The sequence below is a fragment of the Procambarus clarkii genome, chromosome 13, assembly GCF_040958095.1.
Source record: "Procambarus clarkii isolate CNS0578487 chromosome 13, FALCON_Pclarkii_2.0, whole genome shotgun sequence".
Lineage (NCBI taxonomy): Eukaryota > Metazoa > Arthropoda > Malacostraca > Decapoda > Cambaridae > Procambarus > Procambarus clarkii.
The window spans coordinates 12,223,801-12,237,458 of NC_091162.1; the positions used below are offsets into that span (position 1 = coordinate 12,223,801).

A 13,658-nucleotide genomic window follows, 5' to 3' on the forward strand; every position below is an offset into this window, starting at 1 on the left:
AAATGGTCACTAGTTTTCCCATAATCGAATACACAATGAGAACTGAAAACATTATTTCCACCCATGATAGTCCTCCTTGCTCCATTATAGTTGTTAATTGAACAAGTTTGAACTGCAAATATGAAACAGAAAGAATTGTGAGTATTATCGTGCTCCCATTTGGTATAATTGAGTGTGCCTGATGCACAATAATTCTTGAGTGTGTAGCTTTAAAATTAGGTAATGAATATATTGAGGTGACGTGACGTCACAGTTTGTTGACACTACCACAGTCACTCAGCTGACGACCAGCTGACGACCAGCTGACCACCAGCTTGTTCGCCTCTCCACTACGTACTTAAAAGGTCATAATGTCTGATACTTGTGTGGTGGACCGCTGTAATGAGCGCGAAGGGTCGTTTGGTGTGGCACTTTGCCGTATACCGGCCTGAGGAGAGAGCAGTTGTGGGTAGTTCATGAACACTGAGGTCATGATGGCCCACCACGCCATCACACACCACCACCCACCACACCATAACACAGCCCTGCAGGAGAGAAGGAACAGTGGGCGGGGCACATGATCCCAACATACAAGATACTGAGAGGGATTAAACAAGGTGGACAACGGCTTCTCGAAATTGATAGAGTGTATGACGCGAGGACATACGTGGAAGCTGGCAAATGAGCCGAAGGAATTGTTGATAGACCACTTTGATAGAATTGGCCTATCTAAAAAATTGATAGACCACACACCACGTTCATGAACACACCACCACCACCACCACACACATCACCAGCACATACACACCACCACTCAGCTACCAGAGGGGTCTGGTAGCTGAGTGGACAGCGTGCGGGACTTGTAATACTGTGGCCCGGGTTCGATTCCCGGCGCCGGCAGAGACAAATGGGCAGAGTTTCTTTCACCCTGATCAACCAGGCTGTGATTCATACGTCAGGCTGCGAGCAGCCGCGTCCAACAGCCTGGTTGATCAGTCCAGCAACCAGGAAGCCTGATCGATGACCGGGCCTCGAGGACGCTAAGCCCCGGAAGCACCTCAAGGTAACCTCAAGGTAAGGTAACCCTGATGCCCCTGTTACCTAGCAGTAAATTAGGTACCTTGGAGTTAGACAGCTGTTACGAGCTGCTTCCTGGGGGTCAGAGTGTGGAAAAAATTGAGTTAAAACATCAGCAGCATATACTAGACTGGCCAACAAAAGAAAAGAGCCAGAGCTCAACCCCCGCAAGCACATCTAGGTGAGTACCACCTGCACACACCAACAGGCGCAGCTAATACAGCTGTGTTCCAACAGTGGATCACACAGTTTTAGTAGTAAATATAAATTTAGAAACCTTTCAAGACACAGTTGCCAGATACTTACGACGCCCATAAGCACAAGTTTTACTAATTGATGGGATTTGTTGGTCGATGAAATGACTGGCAATACTGTAGGGTTAAGTTATGTGTGTATACTCACCTAGTGGTGCCTGCAGGATCGAGCATTGACTCTTGGATCCCGCCTTTCCAGCCCTGTGTGTGTGTGTATGTGTACTCACCTAGTTGTACTCACCTAGTTGTGCTTGCGGGGGTTGAGCTCTGGCTCTTTGGTCCCGCCTCTCAACTGTCAATCAACAGGTGTACAGGTTCCTGAGCCTATTGGGCTCTATCATATCTACACTTGAAACTGTGTATGGAGTCAGCCTCCACCACATCACTTCCTAATGCATTCCATTTGTCAACCACTCTGACACTAAAAAAGTTCTTTCTAATATCTCTGTGGCTCATTTGGGCACTCAATTTCCACCTGTGTCCCCTGTGTGTGTGCGTGTGTGTGTGTGTGTGTGTGTGTGTGTGTGTGTGTGTGTGTGTGTGTGTGTGTGTGTGTGTGTGTGTGTGTGTGTGTGTGTGTGTGTGTGTGCGTGTGTGTGTGTGTATGTGTGTGTGTGTGTGTGTGTGTGTGTGTGTGTGTGTGTGTGTGTGTGTGTGTGTGTGTGTGTGTGTGCGCCACTGTTGCGTGTGTACCTCTTGACCAGAGGTTATGATGGTCAGCAGTGAATCACTAACGCCAATCATGTCACCCCTAATTCTTCGCCTTTTTAGACAATGCATATTAAATTGTTTTAATCTCTCTTCATATGGAATATTTCTAATTTAACTTTGTCATGCTGCGCTGAACGCGTTCTAGTGAACTTATGTCCATTCTATAGTATGGCGACCAAACTTAAACTGTATAATCTAAATGAGCCCTAACAGGACCAAGATGTTGCTGAAGGATAGCAGATATAGCAAATAATCATATTTGTCCTATTTCGAACATTTATGCATTGATTTTTTAGCTTTAAATTCTTTCTAATTATTACCCCCCCCCCCCTAGATCTTTTTCGCTATTTCAATGCCATCCTTGATATCTTGATATCAAGGATGCTGATATCTTGTAACGCTATCATCATTACCGAGCCTCAGAACCTTACAATTGTCAGCATTAAACTTCATCTGCTGATCTTTCGGCCATTTTAAAAGCCTATCTAGTTCGGCGTGAAGTGATTTTGAGTCTTCTGAATTTATTTCCCTCTAAATTTTCGTATCCTCTACAAATTTGCAAATATTGCTGCTGAAGCCTGAATCTAAACCATTATAAACAACAGAGGCCTCAGGACGGAATCTTGAGGCACTCCACTTACAAGGGTTTCCCGCTCTTAACTCTATACTAACTCTATTTCCTTTGATTTGATATAAACATGCCCTTATCCCATCTTAAGACAGCACCCCCAATACCGCGAGCCTCTATGTACTGTCTCCAATATGCTGGATTAGAATGACAGCAAAATGGTCAAAGATGAACGGTCGTTAGTAAAACATGTGAATCATTTATTCAGCCTGTCCTCCAAACAAAGATCCAAAAGTGATTCCATGCACCCGCCAAACCCCCTGTTTATGAATGAGAAACTGTTTACACACAACTCACAACTGCTGACGTTCGAACATATCCGGAATAAGTGTTTCACTAACGAATTTTGTTCGAACCACAACGCTGTAAATGCTTCACCCACGTACTACAAATACAAATAATCGCCAACAGAACCTAAACACCTAACCTATGCCTATATATACACAATATGCTAATATATTATAATATTAATTTATAAAGGAGAAAATTCCCGTTTTGAATGAACAGCATGTAAAAAATTGATGAATGCGTCTGTGGGGGTCGACCGCTGGATGTAATGGACTTGAGTCGAGGACGGGTTGCATTTATTAATCCATTTTTCAAGATCCCTCTATGTGACTCATCCGTTGTCTCTCCTGTTTCCACCAATCTCTCATTCCGTTGTCTCCTGTTTCCACCAGTCTTTCGTTCTGTTGTCATGACCTGAAACAGGTTATTTGTGTATGTGACGTTGGGAGAGACGTCTCCCCGTCTCCTGACGTCTTGAGAACGTCTCTCCGTCTCCTGACGTCTCGAGAACGCATCGGAGCACTGACTTGAAACTAAAATAATTTACGTGTGACCATAAAGCTCAGTTTAGTGTTGAATTTGTGCAGCGGCGCATCCTAATGGTTCCTTAGGGAAGCTGTTTTTACGGCCAGAGGATCTACGGCTCCGCGAGATGCCGTCACGACACCCACACCAGCGACCCCGCCACACCTTCCTGTGTACAGTCCTACACTGGACCCCCTTACACGTCCAACACCACAACAGTCCTACACTGGACCCCCTTACACGTCCAACACCACAACAGTCCTACACTGGACCCCCCTAACACGTCCAACACCACAACAGTCCTACACTGGACCCCCTAACACGTCCAACACCACAACAGTCCTACACTGGACCCCCTAACACGTCCAACACCACAACAGTCCTACACTGGACCCCCTAACACGTCCAACACCACAACAGTCCTACACTGGACCCCTCTTACACGTCCAACACCACAACAGTCCTACACTGGACCCCTCTTACACGTCCAACACCACAAAAAAACTTTTATTCTAAAACAAAAAAAAATCTGCTCTTCTGTTCAGATCTTTCAGCCTAAAAAATAAGTATAATATATATATTTAAAGGTGCTTTACCCCTGGTACAATAGTAAACTTGTGGTATTCCTCCAGGGTCGACGCCCCAGGGAAGCGGGTGGTGGATAGGGCGTCCCCAGCCTTACTTCGCGGGCCTTCCTACCAACCTCACCCTTATATCCGGCCAGACAGCCTACCTCACCTGCCGGGTCCACATGCTGGGGGCCAGATCCGTAAGTATGTGGCCGCTCCGTGGCTCTCTATAGGCAGACTGACTTGGGGCTTTCCAAGGGGGATTACCGGATACGTTTAACTAAGTTTCCGGTTAATTTTATGGATCTGTAATCGTTTTCTGTTCACGCGATTGATGTGACTCTGAATTGTTTCATAGCAGTGTTACGTGAAAATATCGGTTAAATGATTATTGTTTGTACAACATATGTGTGTGGCAGTGATTAGTTTCATCCTTCAGTGTATTGATATAAATTTGTTGAAGAATTTATTGTGTAATTTAATGAGACAGGAATTAGATTTAAGTGGATAATTAGATGTTGGAAAAAATCTAAGAAAATAAGTATCTTATTAAATGCTTGATATAACACCTGCTGTTTATTGTATAAAGTGCATATATATATATATATATATATATATATATATATATATATATATATATATATATATATATATATATATATATATATATATATATTTATTATGCAGGTGTAGCTGTATCACAGGTGTAGGGAGGACACACCTGTACGCTACACCTGCTATACAATACTCTGCACAATAACACTTAAGTCATTACTACCAAACACCGTCATAAAAGCAATTGATTGTTTACTGTTGATCCTGGGATATGTTTATAATGTATTACTGTGATTTTGGAATAATTTACCTCCCTGGGATTACCCGAGTTTACCGGATTTGTATGATTTTAATTATGGCAATGAATGATAATTGGATTTACAGGAGAGGTGGATAATTTGATAGGATTCGCCAGTGGATTTCTGCATTTATGAGTTAAACACATTTTTAATGAACTGACCAACTTTGGTAGTTTGTGTCTGTCTGTCGCCCGAGTAAGCAAGAGCAGCGAGCATAGGCTGCTGAGCATCCCACAAGATGAGGATTTGATATATTTTGTTATTAATTATTGGTTATCTCAACATTCTATCAAACGAAATGAGGTGATTAAAGTGACGGATAGTACCGATAATGAGTCTTTACCTCAGTGTTGCATCCTGGGGAGGGTCAGTAGTCTCACCCGGGGGGGGGGGGGAAGTTCGATATAAGCTTAACATATGTATATATATATATACACTGGCTGCCTGTCCCCCGACAGAATTAAATATATTAAATACAGCGCCACGTTGCAATTTCCAGATCAAAACATAAGTAGAAAATACAGGTTAAAACAGCACTTTTGTGTAAGATAATACAGATAATACAGATATAGTGTAAGATAATAAGATATCAGTGCTCTGATGTTTGTGTAGCCTAAAACACGGCTCTGATATCTAGTGAGGGTGTCCTCTGGCCGCGTCGAACCCTGCCACTCCGAATCTCACCCTTTTGTGAACAATCATCCATCCGATCCATCATGTCAATCCTTATTATTCCATTTTCTGTCCTATTTCCCACGAGACATTTAAAGCTGCTCAGAATTTACGATATCAGCGAACGATATCCGAAAACGTTCCGAGTGGAAATAGTCTCGTATCTGGAAACGTTTTAGGTAAGACCGGATTCATTTTGGATTCGTGGTATTGTAAATGAGAGACGGATTCTACTACGAACATTTCGCATGTGTGTGCACACACGCGAGAGAGCACACGCACGCACACACACACACACACACACACACACACACACACACACACACACACACACACACACACACACACACACACACACACACACACACACACACACACACACAACAGGTAAAGTTAGACAGGTGTATACAACGAAGCCTCATGTTTCATGGCGGGTTTATGGGAGCCAGGATGGCGCCTCGCTCTCCGAACACCCTCCATCAATACATTTTTGAAGGCCTCTCCGGCGTTGCTTAATCTCATTCTAGCTCTTTGGTTGGAGTTTTCGGTGTGTTAACGAATTTTTATTTCGTGAGATGATTGTTGTTTGAAAATGTTTATATTTAAATCTGCGGATGTCAGTAGACCTATTGTTTATACAGCTGAGGCTTTGTTTGTTATTTTCCTGTTCTTATTACTTACGATTCTTTCCCTTCTGGGAGGGTCTGGGGCCAGATTCACGAAGCAGTTACGCAAACACTTACAAACCTGTACATCTTTCCTCAATCATTGACGGTTTTGTTTACAATTATTAAACAGTTAAAGAGCCCCGAAGCACCAGGAGGCTGTTTATACCAATAACAACAGTTGATTGGGAAGTTTTCATGCTTGTAAACTGTTTAATACATGTATACAAAGCCGTCAAAGATTGAGGAAAGATGTACACGTTCGTAAGTGCTTGCGTAACTGCTTCGTGAATCTGGCCAATCTTTTTTCAAAATCTTTTTCAGGCCAGGAAGAATTGCAGTGCTTCTGCTCCTGGGCCCCGACGGTATCATAACCCGTCTCTTGAAATCAATAAACGCAAGGGTTCCGATAAGCAGCGATAACTGCTCAGTATTGTGCGTTTTAGCCGTCTTCTTTACTGTGTGGCCTTCTCAGCAGACGCTGTGTATCATACACTCTGCTTCTTTATTGACCTGCAACTCTAATTGCCCTACTAATTACCCAACAACCGTGCCTCATTAGAGCCATGTGTCAGCCTAACTGCCCAGACCATTAATTACAGTGATGTCTGTGTTGTCACGGTGGTATAGGTAGCACTGAAGTGCCTCCTGGCACGCAGCGAGCCGGCTCCATAGTGTGTAATGGTGGGCATGTGTTGTCTTGGGCGCCCTTCACTGTCCTCGTTGTCTTATATTAACAACCAGTCATCACATCAATTAGGTAGTTAGGTTGTTAAACTGAATGTTAACTAGCCTCTTGAATACCACTGAAATATTACAAACCGGGGCGCGCGCTTTGTTTTGAGAGCAATTTTTAGAAGAAACAAATTAAGAGTAGTTTTAGAAAAAAAATATTAGCTTATGTTAGGCTTTAAAAGTTTAAAATATTCTAAGTTAAGAAAAACATGCATGAGCCTGTAAGATAAAGATGTTCCTCTTATCTTGAATCTTGTAGAATCCTTTCATAGGTTAATGCAGAGAGAGAGAGAGAGAAAGAGAGAGAGAGAGAGAGAGAGAGAGAGAGAGAGAGAGAGAGAGAGAGAGAGAGAGAGAGAGAGAGAGAGGGTGGGCAGGAAAATCTGAAAGATTAATAAAATTCCCCTCGCCCTTTAAGTATGCATATTATTAACAATACATTCTAAAGAAATTAGAGCATATACTTAGCAGTACAAATGAGATATGCTATCATACTCACCACCCACTGTAACCTTCCTGCTTTCTCGCCCAAAAGTTGTGTGTTCCATAGTTCTTCTTGACTAAACGGTCCCTCCCAACCCCCATTCTCTCTCTCTCTCTCTCTCTCTCTCTCTCTCTCTCTCTCTCTCTCTCTCTCTCTCTCTCTCTCTCTCTCTCTCTCTCTCTCTCTCTCTCTCTCTCTCTCTCTCTGTCTCTCTCTCTCTCTCTCTCTCTCTGTCTCTGTCTCTGTCTCTCTCTGTCTCTCTCTCTCTCTCTCTCTGGCTATCATGGCTGCAGGCACACAAGAGTTTCCACTCGCCTCCACAATACCTCCCCCGCCTGTCCGCCTGTCCGCGCACCAGTAATGTGCGAGGCTTTATAAGGCGGAAATTCTTACCGCAATGCTTCCTGTCTTAATTCTTTTCCAAAACCATTTTTCTTTCAGCGTTCGTCTTTATACATTCAAATCAATATATATATATATATATATATATATATATATATATATATATATATATATATATATATATATATATATATATATATATATATATATAATTTTGTGTGACGAAATTGAGAATGAAACTATAACAATGTATTGAAGTTATCATTTGTGTGTGTCTATGTCACTTAGTTTCAAGTTAACTTCATCAAATATATATTATGTTCTGTAGTAGTTATTTATTAAAAGAGTTCACGAACAAAAGAGAATTTGTAATTAAAACAAGAACATGAACAAATAGAATGGCAGCAACATATGATGAGAAGGAAAAAGACCATTAAGATGAAGAAAGCAATGTTGGCAAGATGAAGTAGCTCTCTCTCTCTCTCTCTCTCTCTCTCTCTCTCTCTCTCTCCGCCTTAAAATGAAAGGTTCTACAGGATTCGGGATGGGACCGTCTTCACCTAAATCTTACGAACTCTATCATGTTTTCTTTTAACTTAGAATAGTTTAAACTTTTGAAGCCTAATACAATTTAATTAAAAAAAGCTAATCAATTATTTTGGTTAATGTTAACATTCATACCTGGTACAAGGGGGAACTTGGGTATTTCTTCTCCCATCCATGCATCCCACCCTGCGTCCCTCCCTCTCTGCGTCCCTCTCTGCGTCCCTCCAGCGCCCCACACCTTGACGTATAAGTGACGTGTACCGTGTACCGCAGGTGACGTGGATGAGGGTGCGGGACCTCCACATCCTGACAGTGGGCCTCGTCACCTACACAGCTGACGACAGGTTCCAGGTGAGAGCCAGCTGCTACTCCAGGGACCTCAGGTGAAGTGCCTCTCACACTTCTCACACTGACCACTCTCTCTCTCTCTCTCTCTCCACACTCGCCTCAACCTGCTTCCCTACTCATATCTCCGAGAAACTGTATTTTGTTTTTCCTTATTAATATTACTTATTAATACTAAGTTCCTTCCAGTCTAAGATGGGATATATATATATATATATATATATATATATATATATATATATATATATATATATATATATATATATATATATATATATATATATATATATATATATATATATATGCGGAAAATCCACAGAGAAATATGTTCACATATTTCTCTGTGGATTTTCCGCATAAAATGATCAGTGTTTTGTGATCGTCAATTGCATATATATATATATATATATATATATATATATATATATATATATATATATATATATATATATATATATATATATATATATATATATATATATATAGTACAGGAAGTATTGGCCTAGTACATGACTGGCCAAGAGTACCAGGCCTAGCTGGCCTAGGTACATGATTGGCCAAAGTGCCAGAAAAATTAATATTGAGTGAAGGCCCCCAAGGTATCCTAGGGGGGGGGGCCCTCTGGATTTACTCGAGAAATCTCAGGGTATCTTTAAGACCTCAGGTTATCTTGAGTACCTCTTCCGTACCCCACAAGGTGTTAATAACATCATAATTGGCAGCTCACTTTAGCATGACTGGCCCCGTTACAGTCACCAACCTTCTTTCTCTTGTAACAAAGACATTTACAGTTGTTTAGACATTGATCTTGCACACAGCAATTGGCTCGGTGTTGGGCTGAACGCTTCTCAACCTCTCAAGGGGCTATTGTGGCTACCACAATAAATATCGACCAATCAGCATGTATACTATTCAAGACAAATATACACTGAGAAGAGGCATACACCTGTATATATATGTATCACTCTGCCCACAAATTTGATAGTCAACTGTTTTATATTAATAATGTATAGGATTTGTAGTGTACTGGTAGGGTTGAGAAGACCGGGAGGAGGATTGGATCCCCTGGCGAGGAGTATCAGTAGTCAAGCACAGTGTTACGTCCACCAAGACGTCGTTTGTGGAATGTCTTCTTTTATTATTATTGCACCTCAGAGCCAGGAAATTACACCCATTAACTTTTATTCTTCTGGCCTGGCATTTGCTTCCTTAGTCTATCTCTTGTAAACTTTGGAGAAAGGGAGAGACGTCTACACTAATTACTACCTGCTGTTATAATTATCTAGATATGGCTATATTGTATATACATATATATATATACATATCTATAATATATGTATGTGTGTGTGTGTGTGTGTGTGTGTGTATGTGTGTAAATATGTGTATAAAATTAATTTAATTCACTTCGGTCATGGAACATTCAAACTCTGGCGAGTAAAAATACAAGACCGACGCGATACCAACTAGGCTATGAATTCCCACAATAATGGAGGGGACTGAGAAGTACCTAACTGGTACTCAGCTACGATATAAACATCCTGACTGGAGTACCACTATGTAAGAGATCACTGTTATAAAATGCCCCCCACAGGACATTGGAGAACATTCTATAATATAACTGATACGACAAAGGTATCTGGTAGCAACCTACTGCTTCACTAATATTATTTAAGACGCTATCCACAATATTCATTACAATGTATTTCGGTGTCTTATATAATGGCATGGATGCCAAACAATTGTGGGTGTGGAGCTCGGGAGTGTATGGGGGGTGGTGGGTCTGGGTGGCATTGCCCAGAACGCTAGGGTGATGGTGTCTAGAAGTGGGGGACCTGCTTAGGTGTGTGGGGGATGGTTCCTTCGTATATGGAGAGGTTCCTAGGAATGTGAGGCAAGTGCCTAGGAGTGAGGAGGAGGGGGGGGATTGAGGAGATGTCTAGGAATTCTGAGGAGGTGGGTTACGAGCGCATAGATTATTTGACTTAAGCTATAAATTTCTCTCTATTTTTCTCTTTCCCTCCATCTTTTTCTCTCTCTCTCTCTCTCTCTCTCTCTCTCTCTCTCTCTCTCTCTCTCTCTCTCTCTCTCTCTCTCTCTCTCTCTCTCTCTCTCTCTCTCTCTCTCTCTCTCTCTCACCACCCCTCATAGATTACTATACTCAATACAAGCTCCCTTACTCCGTCTCAACCTATATACGAGTATATAAACAAAATATATGTTGGGGTGTATTGTACCATAGAGCTTGTATTATTAAATTTGGATTCATGATCCCCAGTTTATTAAAGGAGTCGGTCGGAGGAAGTCCGGTTGTTATTGGTATTTTATTAATGAGAATTTGACCCAAGTTTCTGGTGAATGTTGTCAGTGTTGTCATTGTGTTGTCAGTGTGCTGTCAGTGTGCTGGTCAGTGTGTTGTCAGTGTGCTGGTCAGTGTGCTGTCAGTGTCATTGAATGTATACATTGTTGTCAACGCCTTCCTCCGCTGTCTGGAAGCCTATTCTACAAGGAAACTCCTCCGGCCAAAGTATGTAGGCTCAAGAAAAATCTCTTTAAAAGTATATATTTAAGTTCCAGTGTTAGCTCCTCCATGAAACAGTTTTATTGTTGTTTAATCTACATATTTTTGGGAGTCCCTATACTCATGGTAGTGGAGGCGGCGGGAAAGGTGTAGCCTCACAATGGATGCAGGAGCTGGGGGAGCCCTTCTACACCCTCCACACGTACTGTATATATTGTATGTGTTAAGACGCGACACCTACAAGTACACGAACGATATTATGAACCCTAATGCAAAATGCAACGACGATACAATCTAAAATTTATAATATACTCTAAAAATGTCGTCAAACCATATCATTAGGAACAACGTTCCGCGACACTGCGACCACCTGAGGAAAAGTAATATATTGTATAAATTGTCTTGGTCGGGAGACTGTTAGCTCCGTGCAAGTGTTCAGTATATCAAGAGGACCATAACAACACTTCCCCCACGCTTCGTACAATGTTCCTACAAAGCGGGGCCGCTGGCGTGCACTTCTGTGCTGGTAAAATGGCGCCAAATAGACGTTGGGTGCATATGTCAACGGCGTGAAATGCTACGATGATTCCACCAAACGCTTAATCCTAGAGTGTCTTTTAATCACGGAACATAACTGTATAATCAACTGTCAGACGGACTCAACAGATACAGCTGCCTGTTCTGACCTCTCACAAGTGTATTATATATACAAGTACACCATTTTGTGTTAGTAACACTAGTCCGAGGATAATACATCAACAAATACTGCAGAAGTTGGTAATGAGGAAGATAATGACTGAATTGTTTGATGAAAATTAAATCTTTTTTACTGTCTTGAAGGTGGGAGTGCCAGGGGTGAGGTGCAGGCGGGTGACGCCAGTATTCGACACTGGAACAAGCACCTTACCCTGTGGTATGCTGGCTCCAGATCAATGACTGGTTATTATCCATCAATGACTGTTCTAGACGCTATTTCTTCAAGGTAGTGAGCTAATATCCGCAAACGCTCAGTCGTTGCAGCTGTTCCTGTAGGCCACAGTGCCACGCCTTGTCAAAGGCACCTGTTATGTGCAGCGCAGCACTACAGCTCAAGTTGCATTGTTCAAGTAATTAACGTCACATAGTGGAGAGACTCAACATGGGATCAGCAGCAGAACAATCTTTTCTAATCACCCTCGCGGCCACACATTTACATTTAGCTGTAACATAAATTGTCATTTGTTTTGTGATTATTGTCCCAAGAGATTTGTAGTGATTGATAACACTGAAACTAGTCAATACACACAGAAATCACAATAGCGTGATGCATCAAATGAACAAATTCACAAGGACCGTGACGAGGATTCGAACCTGAGCTCAGTCGATTAAGGCAGCGTCTGGGATGCTCTCGGACGCAGGTTCGAATCCTTGTCATGGCTCTTGTGGATTTGTTCAAACTAGTCAGTAGTTGTTGAGCTCAAAGTGGCCGTTAGTGGACCGGAACTGTGGGGCCGTCGTTCGTGTGGACCCCGGTGGATCGTCCAGCTTGTTGAGGTTAGTGAGAGTGACGCCATCTGGGCTGCACAACTGTCTGGTATTCTTAGGTTGATCTTATCAACCACAGGTTGTAGCTCTTGTAAGATTTGGCTCAATGTTTCTCCTGTCGTGTTGAATCTCGCGCCATTTTAAGTAAAGAATGGTGCACCTTCTCTTTGTTTTACCTGCTGGAAGATAACCCAGCCACCAACCTATAGCTTCTCGCTTATCAGTTCTTCCCGTGTACTCTCTCTCTCTCTCTCTCTCTCTCTCTCTCTCTCTCTCTCTCTCTCTCTCTCTCTCTCTCTCTCTCTCTCTCTCTCTCTCTCTCTCTCTCTCTCTCTCTCTTTTCTCATCAAACAAAGAAGCTCTACAAAGGAAGATTGAACCAATAATTAGAGAAAATTGAGTTTGAAATTGAATGCAAGAAAACACTTATAGACAGGAGAGAGAGGGGAGTGAAGTGATCAGCAACGGGAGGGGAGAGAGAGAGAGAGAGAGAGAGAGAGAGAGAGAGAGAGAGAGAGAGAGAGAGAGAGAGAGAGAGAGAGAGAGAGAGAGAGAAAGAGAGAGAGAGTGAGAGAGAGAGAGAGAGAGAGAGAGAAGAGAGAGAGAGACCAAAATAATAAAAACAGATTCTTAATATATAGCCAGCTAAGTGCTATATACTATATTTACACCCTTCTCTTCTTCTCAAGTCATACTTGTGGTATGACAAGCTTCTCTGTTTATCAGACAGTTTTTGGTTCACCCAGGTCAAGGGTTCGAATCCCCTCCTTGTTCCAAATAATTTTCTTCATGTATCAGCATCATCAAAACCAAATATCTTAATATACATAAAATAATAATTATTATTATTTGTATTATTTTGATTGTTACTATTATTATCATTTTAACTGTTGTGGTTGGCCGGATGTTCATAAGTACTTTCCCCAGTTTGTATTTCCATCG

General features: G+C 42.0%; 1 protein-coding gene across 3 annotated transcripts in view; it reads left to right on the top strand.

Moving 5' to 3' along the window:
- The window catches only part of LOC123757197 (sialic acid-binding Ig-like lectin 10), a 49,857-nt gene that overhangs the window by 20,700 nt on the left and 15,499 nt on the right, over window positions 1-13,658 (top strand). For 2 of the 3 annotated variants that reach the window (XM_069323640.1, XM_069323639.1), the window contains exons 3-4: window positions 4,095-4,231; window positions 8,603-8,680. In XM_069323640.1, the coding sequence (XP_069179741.1) occupies window positions 4,095-4,231; window positions 8,603-8,680 (215 nt within the window). Of the gene's footprint in view, window positions 1-270; window positions 345-4,094; window positions 4,232-8,602; window positions 8,681-13,658 lie in introns of those variants that run through there. The other variant, XM_069323641.1, reaches the window with a different exon arrangement.